Source organism: Bubalus bubalis, chromosome 3, assembly GCF_019923935.1.
Source record: "Bubalus bubalis isolate 160015118507 breed Murrah chromosome 3, NDDB_SH_1, whole genome shotgun sequence".
NCBI classification, from domain to species: domain Eukaryota; kingdom Metazoa; phylum Chordata; class Mammalia; order Artiodactyla; family Bovidae; genus Bubalus; species Bubalus bubalis.
The window spans coordinates 28,487,531-28,507,307 of NC_059159.1; the positions used below are offsets into that span (position 1 = coordinate 28,487,531).

General features: G+C 60.5%; 1 protein-coding gene across 7 annotated transcripts in view; it reads right to left on the reverse strand.

Moving 5' to 3' along the window:
• Positions 1-3,415: 3,415 nt before the first annotated feature.
• The window catches only part of TOM1L2 (target of myb1 like 2 membrane trafficking protein), a 71,782-nt gene continuing 55,420 nt past the window's right edge, over positions 3,416-19,777 (reverse strand). For 2 of the 7 annotated variants that reach the window (XM_044939150.2, XM_025280446.3), the window contains exons 8-16: positions 19,221-19,354; positions 17,140-17,188; positions 16,804-16,927; positions 16,070-16,187; positions 15,101-15,176; positions 13,065-13,130; positions 8,813-8,872; positions 7,302-7,338; positions 3,416-6,738 (exon numbers count right to left, since the gene is read on the reverse strand). In XM_044939150.2, the coding sequence (XP_044795085.2) occupies positions 6,590-6,738; positions 7,302-7,338; positions 8,813-8,872; positions 13,065-13,130; positions 15,101-15,176; positions 16,070-16,187; positions 16,804-16,927; positions 17,140-17,188; positions 19,221-19,354 (813 nt within the window). In that variant the 3' untranslated portion in view covers positions 3,416-6,589. The remainder of the gene's footprint in view (positions 6,739-7,301; positions 7,339-8,812; positions 8,873-13,064; positions 13,131-15,100; positions 15,177-16,069; positions 16,188-16,803; positions 16,928-17,139; positions 17,189-19,220; positions 19,355-19,777) is intronic. The other 5 variants (XM_044939149.2, XM_025280448.3, XM_044939152.2 and 2 more) reach the window with 5 other exon arrangements.

Sequence of the window (19,777 nt, forward strand, 5' to 3'; positions counted from 1 at the left end):
CCACATCTGTTTCCCAAGTGGTCCTGCGCAGGGACCCTTGGGGCCTGGCCCTCCAGATGAACTTCTGTGGGGGAACAGCCCCCTGCATCCTGATGCCCAGGCCCCACCCCACCAAGTAGGAGCCAAGCACCCAGAAGGCCTTGGGAATCTGGGGAGTTCCCTGAAATTTCCAACAGCCCTTCCCAGGGAGGGGAGGGGGTGCTGTGTGAAGCCTGAAGACCAGTTTCTTAGAGTCAGGAAACAGGTCTGGGTTTTCACCTGCTTGCTGTGTACTTGGAACATCTTACTTCACCTTTCTGGTGTCTGTAAAATGAGAACACTCCTTCCTGCTGTAACCCTGCAGAGTCTGTTGGAGTCAAGGTCAAGACAGACGTGCCTCCTTGTCTTGTAGCCGCCTATACCGCATATATAAAGAGCAAGCTCAGTCAATATGCGCGTGTAACTGCAGCAGTTCAGGAGAGAGGGTGATGAAGCAGCGCCCAATGGAGACCCGCAGCCAGCTCAAGTGAAGGCTGGCTGAAGCTCCCTGTAGGGCCCAGTCGTGGGAGCGGGGAGGAATCTGCCACCAAAGAGATCACTGCTTCACTGGGCAGCCTGAGACCAGCTGGGCAGGGCAGGGGTCCAGGGGAGGGTGGGGAAAGCCGGGTGGGGCTGCGGCTCTTCGGGGAACATGGTCCTCTGAGCGCCCCTCCCCTGGCCTTCCCGGGGACTCTGCTGCCGCGCCGCACCCGCACAGGGCGCCGCAGCTGCGCGCCTCCGCGTTAACCCTTTTCTTCCCGGAGGACAGCATCCCATTTCACAGGTGAGCAGAGCAAGGCGGAGGGGACGCGCGCCGGGAGCCGCGGGGGCGCGGGCCGGACGAGCCCCGCCCCGGCCCGAGGGGCAGCCAATGGGCGCGGGGCCCTGGGTGGGGTGACGTGGCGTCAACGCCCGGCTCCCGGCGGCTGTGTCACGTGCGCCTCCCGACCGACCCGGCACCCCGCTCGCGCCGCCCCGCCCAGAGCCGGCGTCCGGCCGGGTCCACCTGAGAGGCAGGTCTAGTCTCTGCTCCTTGCCGCTGTGGGCGTCTGAGAGGCACAGGGGCATCTTCTGTGGGTTCAGAGCCGTTTGGGGCAGGTGTCCAGCGCAGGCAGGGCCGAGCCATGTCCTTGATGCCGGAACTCAGGGGCGGGTGGCGGGGCAAGCTCGGGAGCTGCCAGGGCTACTGGCACTGGGCATTGCCTCACAGGCTACGCAGACCCCTCCCCACTCCTGGAGCCCCCCTGCCCCTGGCCTGCCCTTTCGTGCTTCATTTTGCAGTAGCTGAGCTAGGACCTGTCCAGCTTGTGGCCGAGGCAGCAGAGAGCCTGCAGGGAGCACTGGGTTCCTCCCAGCTCCCCATCTGGTCATAATGGAACCAGATGGCCATTGACATGGCTGGTTCTGGTCTTGGATGACCCTGTGTTCTCATGCCAGTTTGGCTTCTGCTGTGTACTGGACAAGTCATTGGAAGCCCTCTCTGAGCTGCTCTGGGGGTACACCAGCCAGGGAAGAGCCTCAGGAACTCAGTGAGGGCTGGGGCTTACAGGAAGAGTGAGTCAACTGACACCACATCCAAGTACATGCGGGTTCTGATTCTGAGTTCATTGTTAAGTGTACATTTCACTGAAGGCTGCATCCCTGGCTTTTCTTGAAAAATGGGAGTTGAGCAACAGCAGGCTACAGTAGCCTGTGAGCTTCTCTGGTCCCCTCTGTCCCTGAAATCCACCGAGGCAGCGCCCTGGAGGCATTGGGTTAACCATGTTTGACCCCACTTCTTACATCACAGGACACCCTGCCTGCAGCTCGGGGCAGGGGTGGGGAGGGAATGGCTGGTCCCATGGACTCCCTGGTGCTGAAGGCCTGGAGCCCCTGCACCGACTCTCTGAAGCCACCCAGCAAGAGCTGGCAGGGGTTCCACTACAGCAAACGGCACTTCTGGGTGAGGCCTGCATGTTCAAGGCCTCTTGTCTGCCCATGCCCAGCTCCTCAGGGCCCCAGAGACCTTTGCCTTGGAAAAGAGGGGGACTATAGAAGGATTTCTTAGCTGTCTTAGTGGGGGACTAGTGGGCAGTGGGCCATGGGCCATGAGCCATGAGTTGACCAACAGGGCTCCCCACACTGCCCCCTCTTCTGGCTGCTCCCCAAGACCTCCCCGCCCTGCAGGCCCTGGAAGAGGGCTCCAGGGCTTCCTGGCTGCAAAGTGTCCTTAATTCTGAGAATTGGACTGGAGCTGCCCCTCCCCCTCCTGGCCAATCTGGCATCCCACAGGCTCGCCATGGGATCCTGGCACATCCACGGTGATGTCTCAGGGTCACCCCACTTTGCACCCCACTCAGGGACACAGGCCAGTAACCTCAGATATGCAGATGACACCACCCTTATGGCAGAAAGCGAAGAACTAAAGACCCTCTTGATGAAAGTGAAAGAGGAGAGTGAAAAAGTTGGCTTAAAACTCAACATTCAGAAAACTAAGATCATCGCATCCGGTCCCATCACTTTATGGCAAATAGATGGGGAAACAGTGGAAACAGTGACAGACTTTGTTTTTGGGGCTCCAAAATCACTGCAGATGGTGACTGCAGCCATGAAATTAAAAGACGCTTACACTTGGAAGAAAAGCTATGACCAACCTAGACAGCATATTAAAAAGCAGAGACATTACTTTACCAACAAAGGTCTGTCTAGCCAAAGCTATGGTTTTTCCAATAGTCATGTATGGATGTGAGAGTTGGACTATAAAGAAAGCTGAGTGCCAAAGAATTGATGCTTTTGAACTGTGGTGTTGAAGATGCTTGAGAGTCCCTTGCACTGTAAAGAGATCAAACCAGTCAATCCTAAATGCAATCAGTCCTGAATATTCATTGGAAGGACTGATCCTGAAGCTGAAACTCCAATACTTTGGCCACCGGATGCGAAGAACTGACTTATTGGAAAAGACCCTGATGCTGGGAAAGACTGAAGGCTGGAGGAGAAGGGGACAACAGAGGATGAGATGGTTGGATGGCATCACTGACTCGTTGGACATGAGTTTGAGTAAGCTCCAGGAGTTGGTGATGGACAGGGAGGCCTGGTGTCCTGCAGTCCATGGGGTCACAAAGAGTCAGACACGACTGAGTGAACTGAACAGGGACACAGAGCAGGCCTCTTTCGGGGCCCACAGCACCTTTCACAGGGGGGCACGACTTCCATCCACAGAGCCTGGGGCCCCCACACTCTGGAGGCTGCTCCCCGACTCCCCTGGCATGGGGCCTTGGTCTCATTCTGACTGCCACCCCCAGGCAGAGGGAGCGGGGCGAGCGTTTCCGGCAGCACGGAGGCCCACACTGCCTCTGCTTAGACAAAGCCGAAGGTCAGCTCTGGCAGGTCCGACGGAACAGAGATCGCACAGCAGCAGTCTGTTTGTTTGTTTATTGTGGAGTATTTTACATGCAAGATCCCAAACTAGACAGACGTATCTAGGAGAGCTCGTGGGTAGACAGACGCTCTGGTGTCACTGACTCACCCTCCAGTCCTGCTCTGCCGGCAGAGACAGACAGTGACAGACCACTAGGCTGGGGGACGCCGACAACAAACCTGAGAACCCTCACAAATCAAGTGCAAACTCAAGGGAATAAATATTCACCCCCTTTCCTCCAGGAGCACCTGGAGAGATGCCATGAGCCTTCTGAGTTGACAGCTATTCTCAGGGCACCCCAGGGACAGGAGGGGCTGAAGTTGGGCATGGGAGAGGCGGGGGCCTTGGGGCATCTTCTGGGTGGTGAAACTGGCTATGCCCACGTCGGGGACAGGGGAGGGGGCCCGGGCCTGGGGGCTGCCAGTACAAAAGGCTCCACTGTCCTCCACAGGGTTTCTTCCTCACTGGCCCACAGCCCCTGAACCCTGCGGAAGGCTGGGTTGGACTGAGGTTAGAAGCATGCGGAGGCCAAGTGGGGCTGTGGTGGCAGGAAGGAACAGGAGGAGCTGGAGTCTGGGCACCTGCTGCCCCGGGTCCTCACTCGCCCCCACCTCCCAGGCTCCCTTCTCTGGACCTCAGTAAGGAGGGGAAGGGCAGGGAGCCGAGGCGGGATCCAGGGCCGACAGCACAGTTGATCACACTGAGGGGCTGACAGACAGATGGAAGGACGGATAGCAGACGGCCACCTTGCCCTCTGGCCTGGCCAATGAAGAGCCACTGCAGCTCTGAGGCCCTTGTCCTTATGCACACAGATAAGCCAGTCGGTCACATTCCCCCGGGGGTCCTGGGCAGGGGCCGCTCTGGGGCAGGCTGGCCAAAGGCCCACCAGTGCCTGGTCATACGAACTCAGTGCTATTTGCTGCTGCCCACTGGTCAGAGAGGCAGGAGGAAGGGGTTAGTTTTCACATCTCAGGACACAACACAGAAAAGGTTAAACACATCCCCAAGAAAATATTTTGACAAAATAAATATTTTAACCTATAATCAGGTATAATTAGTGCTTATAAGGAATCCCAGCAATAATTTAGTGTAATTACATACTGGATCTGCGGTCTCTAACACTGGCAGAGGCTGGTGGCTCGGAGGGTCTCACTCTGCTGGGCAGAAGGCTCTGGCCAGGGTTCCCTCCTGGGAGAGCGGCCCGAGGGCCGAGCCTCCCAGACGGAAGGGAACCAGTGAGATGGGCCCAGGCACCTGGGGCCTCAGGACAGGAAGGGCGAGCAGCACCCGTCCTGGGCACCTGCTTCCTGGGCGTGGTGCGGGCAGGTGGGGCAGGTGGGGCAGGCTGCTGTGACCTGATGGACGAGTGGAGGGGCAGCTCCAGCCAGGACAGCTGGTGAGGCCACCATCACTCACCACCCTAGTGGTTTGGCCTCTCTAGACTGGGCCTGGCTGAGCAGCTGGAGCTGGGGACGGCTTTGTGGGGTCTCCCCGGGACAGGCTTGTGCTCCTGCCACACTGTCCACCCGGGGACCCCCGGGAGGTCAGCTCCTCCCTCAGCAGATGCTGGGCCCGGCTGCTGTGACTCCCGAAGGACTGACTGACCACCGGAGGCCCACTGTCCCCCCTGGACTGGCAAGGCAGGCTCCACCCCACAGAGACACACCCCCAGGCTATACTAGAGGCCTGGGGATACCAGCTGGAGTGGCCAGGCACAAGCAGGACCTGCCCCGCAGCTCGTCAGCTGGCTTCGGACGGTTCAGCATCCAAGGCTAACTGAAGGTGGGACCAGGCAGCGGGGAGGCGCGGTGTGGGGGCCCGGCTGGGCAGGGTGCAGCAGGCTGACCCAGATATACGGAGGGGTATCCTCCGAGGACCTGGGGTGTGAGGTGCCAGCAGGACCCCAGGCCTCCCCTGTGGAGGGAGCTGCGCGGAGGGCCAGGCCAGGTGTGGGTCCCCCAATGGCGCCTTGGTCTCCACCACACCTGCTGCTGCTGGAGCCCCCCACAGCCCTCAACCCCGCCCTGAACGCTCCCAGGAGACCCCAGCTTTGCCCTGATGCCGGGGAGCGCCTGCTAGAGCTCTGAGCAGGGCTAGGGCTCCCAGGCCAGCAAGAAGCTGCAGGCATAGCCCGTGTGCTCTTCTGGGCACAGGGCAGCTCAGGCTAGACCAGGCTGGGGCCAAGTGAGGACCCAGGACGGAGTGGGGCTCGCCAGTCACCCCCCCTGCTGGTCAGGCTTCAGGACAGTCTGTCGGGGAGGCTGAGTCCCCGCCCAGGAGGAGCACAGGAGCCTTGGAGCTGTGCTGGCCGCTGGGTCACTGGGATTTCACTCGGGGTCAAAACCACTTGCTGCTGTGGGCCCTGGAGGTGGAGGCAGAGGCTACCGTGGGCCGGGCCGAACGAAGCACATTCCGAAAGGCGCCTAGCTTTCCCGGGCTGGCCAGAGCCAGCCCTCACCATGCAGGCCCCTCCACAGATGGGGCGGCGTGCAGAGTGGTGCATGGGGGCAGTGAGGCCACCGCCACGTTACCTCTGCAGGCTCTGCCCACACCGGAGCCATGGGCCTGCGGCAGACCCCTTGGTCCCAGCTCGGCAGGGGGCCTGGGCTAGCAGCAGAAAGTGAAGAGGGTCAAGCAGGTGGTAGATGAGAGATGCCACCCGCGGGCACCACAGAGCCTACTGAAGTGCCAGTGCTCATCAGGGAGCGGCAGTGAGGAGCAAGACCAAGCCCACAGCTGCAGACTTGCCTTTTCTGGGACCAAGGGGGCACAGGCGGGCAGGAGAGGCCTGCTGAGCTGGGCATGGGGCTGGGGTCTGAGCCTCTTCTCTGTGGGCAAGTGACCAGAGGAACTGCTCAGGAACAGCCCCAAAGGGCTGGCCCTGCCTGGGGCTGGGCTGGTCACCAGCTCTTCCTGGAGGAAACAGGCAGAGGGAGCAGGAGGGCAGAGGCTGAGGGTCTGCAGCTGCAGCAACATTGTCCCACCTCCCAAAGAGAAGGTGGCTAAAGCTGGGCCCAATGAGTGGGAGGCCTGGGAGCAAACACAGTGGTGTTTCCATGGAGACACAGCAGCGCAGGACCAAGTGGGGGCGGGGGATGGGAGGAGTGGCCAGAGCTTGGTGTGGACCGGGGGTGAGAGGTGACCTGCCTTGGGGGGGCCCAACCACAGGACAGCTCACAGGGCAAAGAGGGCATCCTCTGACCGCTCCGGCTTCTTCCGGCCTGAGGGATTCGAGGCTGGGACCGGAGCATCCGCTGGGGGAGAGGGGAGGCTGGGAACCATTTCAGCAGCTTTGGCCCTTTCTTCAAGGAATTTATCGAACTCTGCAACACAGAACAAGGCCCAGCAGGGATGGGTAGGTGCTCAGCTGCCATGCCCGATCCCACAGGCAAGGGCCCCTTTCCTCCTCTGATACCACCAGGGCCGGCGGGAAGCCCAGCCACAACCCAGGGGGCATGAGGGAAGCGGGCAGCTATGACTCGTGTCCCACCACTGACTTGGTGCTTTTCCATCGTCCAGATCAGCATTGATGGCAAGGCAGGGAGAGCTAGAAGGGCAACTTCCTCCTTGACCTTGGCAGGGACCCCCACCCCGGCAGGGCTCAGGGCCTCCAGAGGGCCCCAGACTGGCACTCCCTGTGCTGACCGCATAGCGTGTGTTTTGTCTCGGCTGCAATGACCATTCGGGGGTGGGGAGCAGACCAGTCAGGAGTGCCGCCGGTCTGGGGTCCCATGGACCTGGGATGGCCGATTGTGCCTATCAGCACGTCCCACGTCAGCAGGTGACCTGGATGGACAGAGCCCAGGAGTGGGGAGGCGCCAGGGCAGCAAGGAGGCTCTCAGAGCCTGGGAAGGGCACGGCCACAGTGGGTCGGAGGCAGGCCTACCTTCGCTTGTGACGCCCTCCTCCAAGTCATCGCCCTTCTGTGGGAGAGTGGAGAGAGGGTGTTAGTGCTGTCCCATGGCCGCTTCCGCCTGCAGCCCACCCCCCAGGGCAACACCCAGTGACACTTCCTACTTCCCATCCTGAGTTCTGCAAGAGCATAATACTGCTCTCATCTTATTGGAGAAACAGAAACTTTTGTTTTTAAAAAGTAAAAACAAAAAGCTGAGGAGGCTCTAGATCCTCCAGAAAGGTCAGAAAGAAAAAACTGAACTGTGCAGCTCCTTCCCTGCTGAAACTCGGGGCAGGACCACAGAAGAGCCAGGACATGCTGGGCTCCGGGCGCCCCTCCACTCCGCGGACCCTCACGGGCAGCTGCATGGCACTGGGTGGTCAGGGCCATGCCAGCAGCTGGAACCGCGTGAGACCTGGAGACATGGGGGCTTGAGCCCAAGGCACCCCAGCAGAGGGTTGGCTGGGCCCCAGCCTCCTAGGAGCAGCGCCAGTCTCCTCCTGTGCCCCGATTCGGACACTGAGGACGCTCTTGGTGGTCAGTTCTGTTTGGGGGATGTGGGGGCCACTGGGCCCTGCACAGACAGTGATGGGTGGTGGACATGACCCCAGCCTCCTTCCTGCCTCCACCCCTGATCTGCCCTTGAGTGCGGGTCTCCCTTATGAGGTGGGGGGCCAGGTGTGCCTGCCTGCTCTGTGACAGCAGCTATTTCTCTCCAGGTGTTCTCTTGGGAAGGACCTAATGGGTGTCTCTTCCTCCCCTGGCACGGCCCCCAGGCAGCAGCTTGCGGGGCAGAGAGTGTCTCTGGAAAGCCTGTCTTTGGGGTTGGGTGAGCGGTGTGCTGGCCCGGAGCGGCAGGAGATCCTCCTAAGGTCTGCCATCCTAGTTGGGGCCTGACAGGAGGTGACAAGAAACAGGAGATGAGGTGTCCCCAGGTCAGGGCAACAGTCCCGTCAGCCATGACGTGGGCAAGCACCCCTTTCCAGGGTGCATTTCTCCAACAGCCCCCCAGGGGCTAACAGTGCTTGGCAGGGGGCCAGCACCGGGGCAGGGCAGGGGGACGGGCCAGCACAGCCTCCCCTCTCAGAACCTGCTGCCATGGGGAGACACATGACGTCCTAACCTCCCTGCCCGTCTCTGGGGACAAAGACAGTGGCCTCTGGAGCCAGTAAAGCCAAGATGCCAGGCTACGCTGGGGAAGAGCGATGACAGTGATGGAAAAATAAACACCCACTCACAACTGTGAAAATTTCGCAATTAAAAGAAAAAAATGAAAACCAAAAAAATTAAAATTAAAAAACGCACAAAAACCAAAAGAATCCAAGAGCACACACCTGGAATCGCAGAGTGACTGGGAAAAGTCAGGGTGCGTCCTGGAGGCGCCTGCCCAGCCTCCCTCCTCCACTCCCCAGGGAGCAGCCCCTCGGGCCCCCAGGCCAGCCCCAAGGGGCCCCGGCCTGGGCCTCACCACTCCCCACCAAGACAGAAACGTGGAGTCTCACCAGGTCGGTCCTGAGCCACACCTCAATGTCGTCCATGACCGAGGGCTGCACCACAGGGATCTGCGGAGGTGGCAGGCAGCGGCCAGGCAGCCCCCAGCCAGGCAGGGAGACAGAACAGCGGACACGTCAGTGCAGGCAGCCCAAGGCAACCAAAGGCGCACAGAGCAGGACACGCGGGGCAGGCGGGCAGCAGCCGAGGGAGGCGGCGGGGAGGGAAGCAGCGGCTCTAAGAAGCAGGGCAGCGGCTGGGTGGGCGCGGGGAGGAGGTGCAGTACGCGTTCTTCAGTGGATAACTTTTTGACTAGTGTGTCCGCTCTTGGTCCTGGGGCCCCAGCAGGACGGGGAGGCCACACAGTGGCCCGTGGCCCAGGGTGGCACAGGGCACGGGGTTGGCAGGGGTCCGGGCTCTGCTCACTGAAAGGATCCTGAAATGTGTCCCGGGGCATTTCCGAGTGGGGAGAGCACCCAGACCTAGGGGTGGCCTGGCCCACAGCAGCCCAGCACATTCCTCCACCAGCAGACACAGGCAAAAGCAAGCACTCTGATGACCAGAGGGGCCGTAGGCTGTGGGTCATCTGTGTGTCTCTTTAGCGGGAAAACCTGTGAAGCAGCCTGAATGCAGCAGCCTCCTCTCGCCCCACCCTCCCCTCCCAGCCTTCAGCACGTGGTCCCCTCCTCCCCGCCATCAAAGGGCACCTGAGAGCAGGGGAGGGGGCGGGGGAGCAGGGGAGGGGGCCGGGGTCCTGAGAGAAGGAGGGTGCCCAACCATCGCCTGGGCCTTGTCCATGCCAGGGCTGCCTGTGCCAAGGGCCCGAAAATCTATTTGGCTGGAAATAGTGAAGCTGCTGGCAGATGTCATAAGATAGTAATATGATAAGAAGTAAGAGTAACCTTTAGTCCCCCTGAAGTCATGCTAATGAAATGTTGGCTCCCTGCCTAGAGAAACGGGTGGACGGCCCTTGATCGAAGTGACCTGTGTCCTCATCTAGGTTAGCCCACGAAGTACCTCTTGGGACCCACTCGCAAGCCCACTGTTTCTAGAAAACTCTCCAGCACTGTGTCTGCAGCTGGGTTCACCCCAGGGCCACACAGCCAGGCTGGTAGACCCCATATCCGGCCTCCACAGGCGTTTTAGAGAGGTGCAGGTCAACCTCCACCAGATTATTTGTATTTACTTGACCTACTGGGGCCTTATGAACGCTGGAATGAAAAACCACCCTGAAATGACCATGAGGCTGAGGGACACGTGGTCCTTGCTCTGCAGGGCGGGCTGCCGTGCGCACTGGCACCACCTGAGGCCCCTTCCGTCCCGAGCGAGCGGGAGCAGGGGCAACCGGGGCACGACCTGCCAGGTTCACGCTTGCTGGCAGGGTTTCCACCCGACACGTTCTCATGACAGGAGATGCAAGTTTTCGTTACTGTGATTCTTCTAAGCCAGGATGCTGGCCTCGGGGAGGGCGCCTGCCACCTGCCACGTTCCCAGAACCCAGCACGGCGAGTCAGCACGTCTCCAGGGAGAAACCGGCAACTCCAACTGCTGGAGCAGGGGGTCCCTGATGCCCACCAGCCTCAGCCTGCCCAGGACGAGCAGAGAGGCTCCTCAGGTTGCAAAGCTTGAAAAAAGCTGCTAAAGGGGTCATTGACTTTAAGCCCTCTTTACTGTTCAGAATTGATCCCCTGGGGTCAGGGATCATGCCCCGTTTTCCCCTCTGGACCGATTTTGAGAGCCAGCATGCTCAGAAGATAAACACTGACCTGTGAGAAGCTCCTCACCCCTCAAGCTGGCGGAGGCAGATCTCCCCTCCCCTGGGTGGACTTGCCCCTCTCCAGGAGCTCCCAGTCTGTGGGCCCCGGCCTCATCTGTGAAATGGGGCGACGGCTTCTACCACTCACCACCCTGTAACCCTTCACTTCCGAGCTGCTCCTTCTGTTTCTAATTCAGAAACCCAAGCCTGACCCCTGACTGAGAGGTGTGGAGTAGGTTGGCTGTGGGTGACAGGACAGCTCACATGACCTTGGGATGGGCCGCGCTGCCTGGCTGGATGCAGCGCCTGGGCTCACGAGCCACCTGCCACGTGGTCGATGTGGGAGCACTACTCCAGGGCAAAGTTTCTGTGAAAACCAGGCCTGTCAGACACGCTGGATACTTGGCTGCCCTGTGGACAGCCCCGGCCGTGGGCGCATCCCCAGGCCCGAGGAGCCTCAGTGTTCTCACCCTGAGCGACCTGGGCTCTGATGCGGTCTGCAGGGAACACCTCCTGGGCAAGGGGTCTGCGGAGCGTGAGGTGGAGGAAGGAGATGGAAAGGAGAGAGAAACAAAGGCACCTCTCATGTGGGGACTCTGATGAGGATCTGCAGCCGGACTCCCTCACCCTGTCCTCAGCCCTGGTCTGCACTCGCTGGCGGGCAGCTCGCTCACTGGCTGGCTCACTCACTGGCCCAGGAGGGAGGGGGCTGCCACCAGCTCAGCCACTGCCAGGCACCCTCGGCTGCATCTGGGGGCTGCGGGTCTACACAGGGAGCCCTGCCCCTGCCCCCAAACTGGAGCAGACTCTCTGCTGACCTACTGTGGTTCCTGCTGTGCTTCCCTGGCTCCCCCGCCCCCTCCCCGCCCCGTGTGCCCTCTGACTGAAGCCCAGAGAGGCAGGAACACCCTGAAGCCGGATGGGGCACCTACACTGCCTTCCCCACCCCCAGGCAAGCTGCACCAGAAGGTTCTCAGGGCCTCTCCTCCCCACAGGGAAACCTACGCTGTTGCCAATGAGGCCGGAGCCAGTGGTGCACTCAAGGGTGATATCCAGGGGCTGTGGACCCTCCTGACAGCCCGCCCCCCACCTCCTCACCATCATCTACAAGCCCTTGGTCTCACTCAATAGTACAAAAAGTTTCCAAACAAAGAATTTGTACTCAGGCAGTTTGGAAAAACTTGGGTTTCTACACTATGGGAAATAAGGCAAAGCAATTAATATACATTGCTTTAAAAAAAAAAAAAAAGGAACAAACACACTGCAATCAGACAGGTGAGATGCAAGGTTAGTTGTTAGCCTGGCTTATTTCTGAAGTCGGAGCCTGGAGCTCTAGGCGGGGCCAGGCAGGGGCGGCGCCACCACCGGCTGCCGAGCCACACCGCGTGTTGTGGGCAGTATCCTTTTTTGCAGGATTAACAGGTCCAAGGACACACTATGGATCCTCCCAATTTGGACAATGGTGGGACTATGCTTTAAGGAGTCCTGCTCTAAGGCCACTCACACGTAGGGGGTGGAGCCCCAGCCTGCCCCAAAGAAGCAGACGAGGGCCTGGCTGGCCTGTGTCTCTAAGGTTGGCACTGGGCCTGGGGCAGCAAGCAGGGCTGTGGAGCCGTGGGCGATGACCCCGAATGTGGCTGGGCCCAGTCACCGGCTCCAAGCTGGATGGACAGACACCCTGGCCTGGGCTGTAGCGGCCCTGCCACACCTGGCTCTGCCAGGAGACCTTGTGCCACTCACAGGCCCAGGCGTGCTGGCCCAGCCTGAACAGCCCTCCACTGGCCCATCCTGGCCCGGGCCCCAGGAGTCAGTCCCATTTCCTCTTGGAGTGTCCAGCGTCTCCCGCTCTGGTCCCATGACCCACAGACCTCTGGTTTCCGTGGCAGAGGCAGGTAGCCAGGTGGTGGCTCCGTGAGAGGTAAGCTGCTCTCTGCCCGGCAGGCAGGCTGGAGCAGGAGACCTCTCTGTGCACAGACTTGGGCCACTTGATCACAAGGCAGGAGGGACTCTCCCAGGCTTTGGCCGCGGACGCCCTACTTCCCAGGACTGACTGCCTGTGTGATCCCAGTGCCCCAGCCCTGGACTCCTCTCGTTTTGTTCCTGTTGTGTCTGTGTTTCGTCAGGGGCTGCAGACCCTTCTGGGGGACACGGTGGGCACAGACCCCACTGGCTGAGGACAGCCTCATTCACAGCAGGGGGCCCCCGCCCCCAGGCAGAGGCCACAGGACTCGTACTCATCCTGCAAAGTGAATACTGCCCAGAGCTCCAGGGACAGTGAAGGGGGAAGGGCCCTCCTCTCACTCCTGCAAACGCCCGAGATCAGCAAAAAACCAGAGCTGTGTTTCTGGGGCTGCAAGTCTGTGGCTTAAGGAGACAGACAGGAGGGCGAGACTGGGCACCCGCCGGGGTGGGGGGTGGCCCTGGACTGCCCGACTCACAGGGGCTCAGCAGGCGACAGAGGGAAGTGCTGGGGGGACAGGGGGTCAGCGCGGTTGATGACCGCTCACCATTCCTTGGGCTATGAGCCAGCTGTCTATGGGCTCCAGGGCGGAGTCCCCACCTTTACCTCTCTTCTGGGTCGAGGACAGAAACGTCCCAGAAAGGAAAGTCACAGCAAGACCCGTGGTAAAGAAGGCAAGAGCCGGTGTCATGGAAACAGAGAAGCTAAGTCACCGAGGAGCTGGACCCAGCACCCCACCCCCTCCCAAACACCCCTCGACTCCTGCATAAAAGAAGGAGTTAAGTACAGGGGATCCCAGCAGGGCAGGGCATGCTTAAGCCCTGTCCCCACCCCAGGAAACCTCTTGAGGCCAGCGGGGATGCCCTCCCGCCTGGGACTCTTGGGGTCACCAAGGGGCGATGTCACAGAAGCAGCTGTGGCATAATCATTTCTATTTCTTCTCATTTCTGCTTTTGTCCTCTTTTCCCCCTTTCAGTTACCTGTGTGTTTCTTTTCCAACTCTTAATGTGAATGCTGAATTTGGGGATGTTGCCTTTTTACATAGTAAAAGTATTTAAAGTTAAGACTCCTGATTTGGATGTACTATGGAGGTGCGGTTACACAATTTTTCCCCTTTTATTGTGTTCTTAACTTTACCCTTGGCCCAGTTTTCATTTCCAGGTCAGCACGGTTTAGGATATGAACAACAAAACCTGAAGTACAGGCCTGAAGATGCATGTAAGTGTGTGTGTGGACAGACACACCCACGGACACAGACATACAGACACACACAAAGCCAGGGATACCCACACACAGACACACAAACTCACAGACACACAGATGTGGACATGCACAGACAGGCATATGTCCCCCACAGTTGCACACACACACGCACACACACTGCCCACAAGAACCCTGCTCCCACACCCTCCACTGAGCAGGACACATGGGGAGCAGCCTGTCTCCCGCAAGTAAAGATGCTGATGAGAGGGAGGCAGCCAGGCCAGGCACCCGCCCGCCTAAGGTGAAGGGTGAGAAGCTGGCCACGTTCCTGAGCTTGAGCCTCGGGCACTGGCATTGGGACACACCTGGGCCAGGTGGGGCAGGCAGAGAGGGAAGCTGACCAGGCCAGCTTGGCTGGGGGGGCCAGGGGAGGGGCCTCACCGGCCCCCTGGTGCCCTGAGTTACGGGGAGGCATCTCAGCAACAGGAGACACTGGACCATGACCACCAGAGCACGCAGCAGAGCTAGCCTCGGGGTCTGAGGGGGCAGGGCACTGAGAGCCACAGCCGAGCTGGCTCTATGGTGCCCCCTAGTGGCCGGTGAGGAGAGATGCATGACTCTCGCTGAGCTGCCTAAACCAGAAGGGACCAGGGGAACAGCTTTCCTGCAGACAGCAGGCCACAGCATTGCTGCCTGCTCGGGCCACCTGGATGGGGCTGCGGGAGGCCAGGGGCTGACACTGAGGAAGTGCTGCCCCTTGCTAGCCCAGGCCAGGTGTGGGTAGCTGTTCTGGGGCTACAGTTCGCCCCACATGCATTCGTTCACTCACAGCCACCCATTTCTCAGTTAGGCAGAAAGAGCCATCACAGCATCTGGGGCCCCAACCCGACCTCCACTCTCAGCGCTGCCCATCCCCCTGCAGCCCAGCTCCCCAGCCAGCCCAGAACACCAACCCCCTTCTAATGGAACAGGTGGGTAGGCCTGTGGGACCTCCTGTCTCTTCTGTGAGGGCCTCACCTATTGGGGTGCTGCCCAGCCCAGGGCACTACAACCTCTGGGGACAGACTTTCCCTGACCACAGGAGCCCTGAGAGCCCAGAGCCACCTCGGGGGCACAGCAGGGCTCCCAGTCAGACCTCTTGCGGTGCAGCCTTGCCCACTGCTCTCTGGCTGCCCTCGCAGTCTCCCCCTCGGGGCCTGCCTCCTCCTGGAAAAGCTGATACTGCGGTCTCCCACAAGGTGGGGGGACTCGGTGAACTGATGCGGCTCACCCAGGTCTGCCCCACTGCCATCAGCTCTGCCTGACTCTCTAGCCACCTTCACCCCCCCCCCCACCCCCCCGGCCTTCCCTCCAGGCAGAAAAGCAGGGTTCCAGACCTACCACTTCGGAGCTCTGTTTCCGACCATCAACTGCCGCAGCAGGTACTCCGATGGCCTGGGGGTCCTCGTAGGTGGGCCTGGGGACAATGGAGCACAAACGGGGAAGTCATGGGGATGGACAGGGTGGACTGGTCATCCCCTCTGGCCACAGGACCTTCCTCACAAGTGCTCGGCAGCCTCGGCATTTAGGCCAGGATCTGAAGGCAGCTGAAGCCAGGAGGTCCAGCTGCTCACTCCCTCTGCACCTCAGTATCCCCCTTTCAAGTAACAATATGAGGCATCTCTAAGGCTCAAGGACAGGGTGCTGCGAGAGAGCAGCCATATGAAGCAGAGCAGCGGCCTTGGGGCATCTGACAAGTGAGGGGTCTCCCAGTCTAGGGTCAGGGTCTATCGCTCATTGTGGGGCTGTCTCTTCTACTCCCCAACTTCTTGTGCTGAAGCAGGGCCTGGGGCCCTGCTCAACCTGCTGAGCCCTGAGCACAGACCCAGAGATCTGGATGCATCAAGATGCTGAGCCCTAGGAGGTGGGTCAAGGCTGAACAGAAGGCTCCCAGAAGCAGATGCAGGGGGCTGTGTGTTTTGGAATCAACTCCCACAATTCCACCTGGCTCATTGTGGCCAGAGTCTCTGTCAGGGAGGCCGCTGCCCACACCCCTGGGGCGAGGAACCAACTTGTTGCCTGCCCGCCACATCCTCTTGCCTCCCTCGCACCCGCCCCCCACCCCACACACACACAGGCAGTTCCAGCAACCATAGTGCCGAGCAGGGGGAACAGCAAGCCCAGACTCGGACAGACTGACGCGGCCGGGATGCCGGCCTCACAAAGCATCAGTGTCTCCGGCCAGGTTCCAGCAGCCAGAGTGTGAAGTCCTGGCCCCGGCGAATTAAAAACCCCGCTGTGCTGGCCATGGGGCCAGGCCGGGGTCAGCCCCCCAGTGTCCCCAGAGCCATCAGAAGGGCCCCTGCGTACGGGTTGCGCTGCTCAGCCGAGGCACTCCCTCTGGTCTGGGCGAACACATCGAAGCTATCCCGGGGCTGGCACTGCTGCAGCGAGCTCAGGGTGCCGCTGACACTCTCCGTACCCAGGTCTGCACACAGAACACAGCACAGGTGACCACAGATGTGGGCCTGACCTCGGGAAGGACCCCCCACTCCCCACTGGGCTGCCCCTGGTGGGTGGAAGTTCTAGGGGGACAGAAGGGTAGAGAACAGCCACAGCCCCACAAGCTGCTCCCAGACAAGGGCAAGCAGTGAGCAGGCGGGCCCTGCAGGGCGCGCCGGGAGCCAGTCACAGTGGCCATGGACCAGGGTCCTTTATGTGACAAATATTACATAGGTGCCCACATGCCACCAATCAGCCGCCGACCCTTCCAGGCCTGGTGTGGCCTCAGCAGCCTTCGGGGCCGCAGGTCCAGCACCTGAGGAGCTGACACCAGTTTGCCACCCTGGTCCAGCTGACGCTGAGAAGGAGATCACTCGGGCCACACAGGATGTCCGTGTGCGACATAGCAGCCACCTATCCTCAGGACCAAACAGCCTCCAGTTCCCTGGACCGCCACCCCCCAACTTCAGGTTTCCAAAAGGTTCAAACTCTAAGCTTAGGGAGAAGCCTTGAGCTGAAGCTGGCACAGCAGGACCCGGCCCACACTGCCCCATGGACCGCCCCCCGAGGCCAGGAGGTGGGGGGAGGCTAGGGACACTCACCCAAGCCGGCGAGCTGGGAGGAGAGAGAAGATGGGGGTGCTGTGCTCCCCACAGTTGGGCTCACCACGGCTGGAGACCCTGGGCCCAGGTCTATGAGGTTGTCCTCTGTCACTTCGCTTAGCACCTGCCAGGCAGGAGACATGCTGGCCCAGAGGGGAAAGCCCACAAGGTCCCAGGGTTTCCCTGCACCTACCCACCAGGGATGTTCCCCCACCCTCCCCCTCAGAGTTTGCTCTCCCATCACCCTAATATTTCAACCATAGTTAGGAAAACCAGAGGTAAGGTCAAATCCAGGCCAGTTTCCTGGCCCCCAGGCAGGGGAGAAGGAACACTCACCCCATTAGTGGCATTTTGAGCAGATCGGCCTGACCTGTATCGTTCAAACCTAAGCGGGAAGGGAAAGTGGAGTAAGGAGGGTATGGGGAGGTGGAGCTGCGGTGCTCGTGGGCCCGGAGGCCAGTAGAGACTCAGGCTCATTTGGGGGCCTGAGAGCGGACATCCCGTACACACACAAGTTTGTCCTGCCTGCCTCTGCATGGGGCGACTGGGGTGAGGGGTCAGCCTCCCCACGGGCACTGCAGGAGAGGGAGGAGGTGCTGGCTGGCACGTCCAGGAGGCATCAAAGCACACCATGGGTTCCTCTGGCTCAACTCTCATTCGCTGAGCTCCTGTGGCCCCCCAGACCACAGGCGCCTCTGGGCCCTGCAGGGGCACTGGGTCAGCCACCTTCCCTGGGGGCATCTCAGATCCAGGTGAGAACTGCCACCCTCCCTGTCGGGCAGCTCTGCTGGAGAGTGGGGAGCCGAGGTGCTGGAGGAAAGGGTGGGGCCCATGGGCTGGCACCTGGAGGAGGAAGGCAGGCTCAGGCCCTAGCAGCTGTGTGGGGGTCAGTCACCAGAGAGAGGACCTAGCCTGGCCAAGGACAGACTCTCCTCTCCTGCACTCAAGGCATTCTGTCCCAGGCAGGGACCAGCATAGCAACCCAGACACTGTAGGCTAAGACCTCTTATAGCTGGGGCTCTGCTGGGGTTCCTGCCCCTCAGTGGTCCCTGCCACGTGCTGCAGTCACGCCTGGTGAGCAGGGATCCTGAGGACAAGCTGGGATGCGGTTTGTACTCAGTCTACACGGACAGGAATTCTAACCCACCTGTAGTTCATGTGCTGGAGCACCTCCCCCGTGCCCTCACTGACAGTCAGTCCTGTCAGAGGCTCTCTGGCTGGAAGGTCTGCCAGCCCTGTGTATTACCGTTACCCTATTCCTGAGATGGGTTTACCGGGTGAGAAGCTCAGCCCATTGAGACTGGAGACACAGGAGACGCAGGGCAGGGCCCAGGGCTCTGGGGTCGGGAGTTGAGCTCCCTCCGATCCGGCTCTACTCCTGTGCCCCCTGGCACTCGGGGCCCCAGATGGCCCCACATTCCTACCGTGGTCAGCCCATCACCCAACTGGAAGACACAGGGCCACCCACTGCTGCCGCCACAGCTGAAGCAGAAACAAGGCCCAGAGTTGTGGCACCCACAGCAAAACCAGCCTGAGGCCCAGATGCCCATTGGTCATGTGGACCTCCTGTGACGCCAGGTCGTCCAGCCAGGGTCTGCAGCCCGGAGGCCACCTCATCCTGACGGCAAAACACTGGCCTGGCCAAGGTGCTTCCTAGGGCTGCTGCTGCTGCTAAGGCACTTCAGTTGTGCCCGACTCTGTGCGACCCCATAGACGGCAGCCCACCAGGCTCCGCCTTCCCTGGGATTCTCCAGGCAAGAACACTGGAGTGGGTTGCCATTTCCTTCTCCAATGCATTGAAGTGAAAAGTGAAAGTGAAGTCGCGCAGTCGTCTCCGACTCTTCTCGACCCCATGGACTGCAGCCTACCCGGCTCCTCCGTCCATGGGATTTTCCAGGCAAAAGTACTGGAGTGGGGTGCCATCGCTTTCTCTGGCTTCCTAGGGCAGCCCCCTCCAAATCCAGGGTGGGAACCCGCTCACCACCACCTGCCTGCTTAACACTGCCTGGATCCCACACTTCTTCCAGAGGGAAGGCTTGGGGAAGGGAGAGAATATGCAGGTTTGCTACCTTGAACCCCAAACTGACTTGTCTGCAGGAGGAGAGAGAGAGTGCCCGTGGCAGCAGCGACCGGTGGCACTCACACCCCTTGCCTCAGAGCCTCCAGACACTGACGTTGCAAAGGAGAGGACAGTCTCTCCTTTCTAAATATGGGAAAGGAAATCTTCCCTGGTAGAGATTTCCCCCCTTTAATCCTTTGCAGATTCAGGGGCTCCTCCAAGGAGCAGGTGCAGGAACCAGGGGTTCCCAGCAGTTCTCCTTCCTGGGCGGGAGACATGGGACCAGCTTGAGGTTCACGGAGGGCAGCACCTGCCTTCACGCCCCCACCCCGGGCCCCGCCCCCGCCTACCCCCCCACCTCTCGTAGCGCAGGAAGACGTTGTTGAGGTCGTCGTTGACGTGCAGCAGCTCCTCCGTGACCTCCTCGTTGCACACGCGGGAGATGAGCTCCACCACGCGCTGCTGCATGGCACGGCAGGTCCGGTGCAGCTCCTGCGGACACATGGCCCGGCTACCGTGGGCTTGCTTCAGAGCAGCGCGTGCCGGCTCTAGAAGCCACCCCAGGGCCCGTGCTCTAGAAGCCACCACAAGGCCGGGCGTGTGCTCGAGGCCCGGAGGACACCCCTGCCCCACCCCGCCAGTACATGAACAAGCGTTCTAGTGTGCGCTCTGCTGTGTGCGGAGAACAACTTCACACATACCGCTTGTAAAACCTGAGAACACGATTCCCTGCAGTTGCTTCCTGTCTTCAACAGAACATGCCAGACGCCACCCCATCACTTGGGACAGGCTGCCCCATCCTCTATCCCCACGCATCTCAACGCTTTCTGGGCACCCGCCAAGACTGCTTGTGCACTGTGAACACACCCTGACTCAGCGCCTCCAGCACGCCCCCAGCCACCCCCACCCCAACCT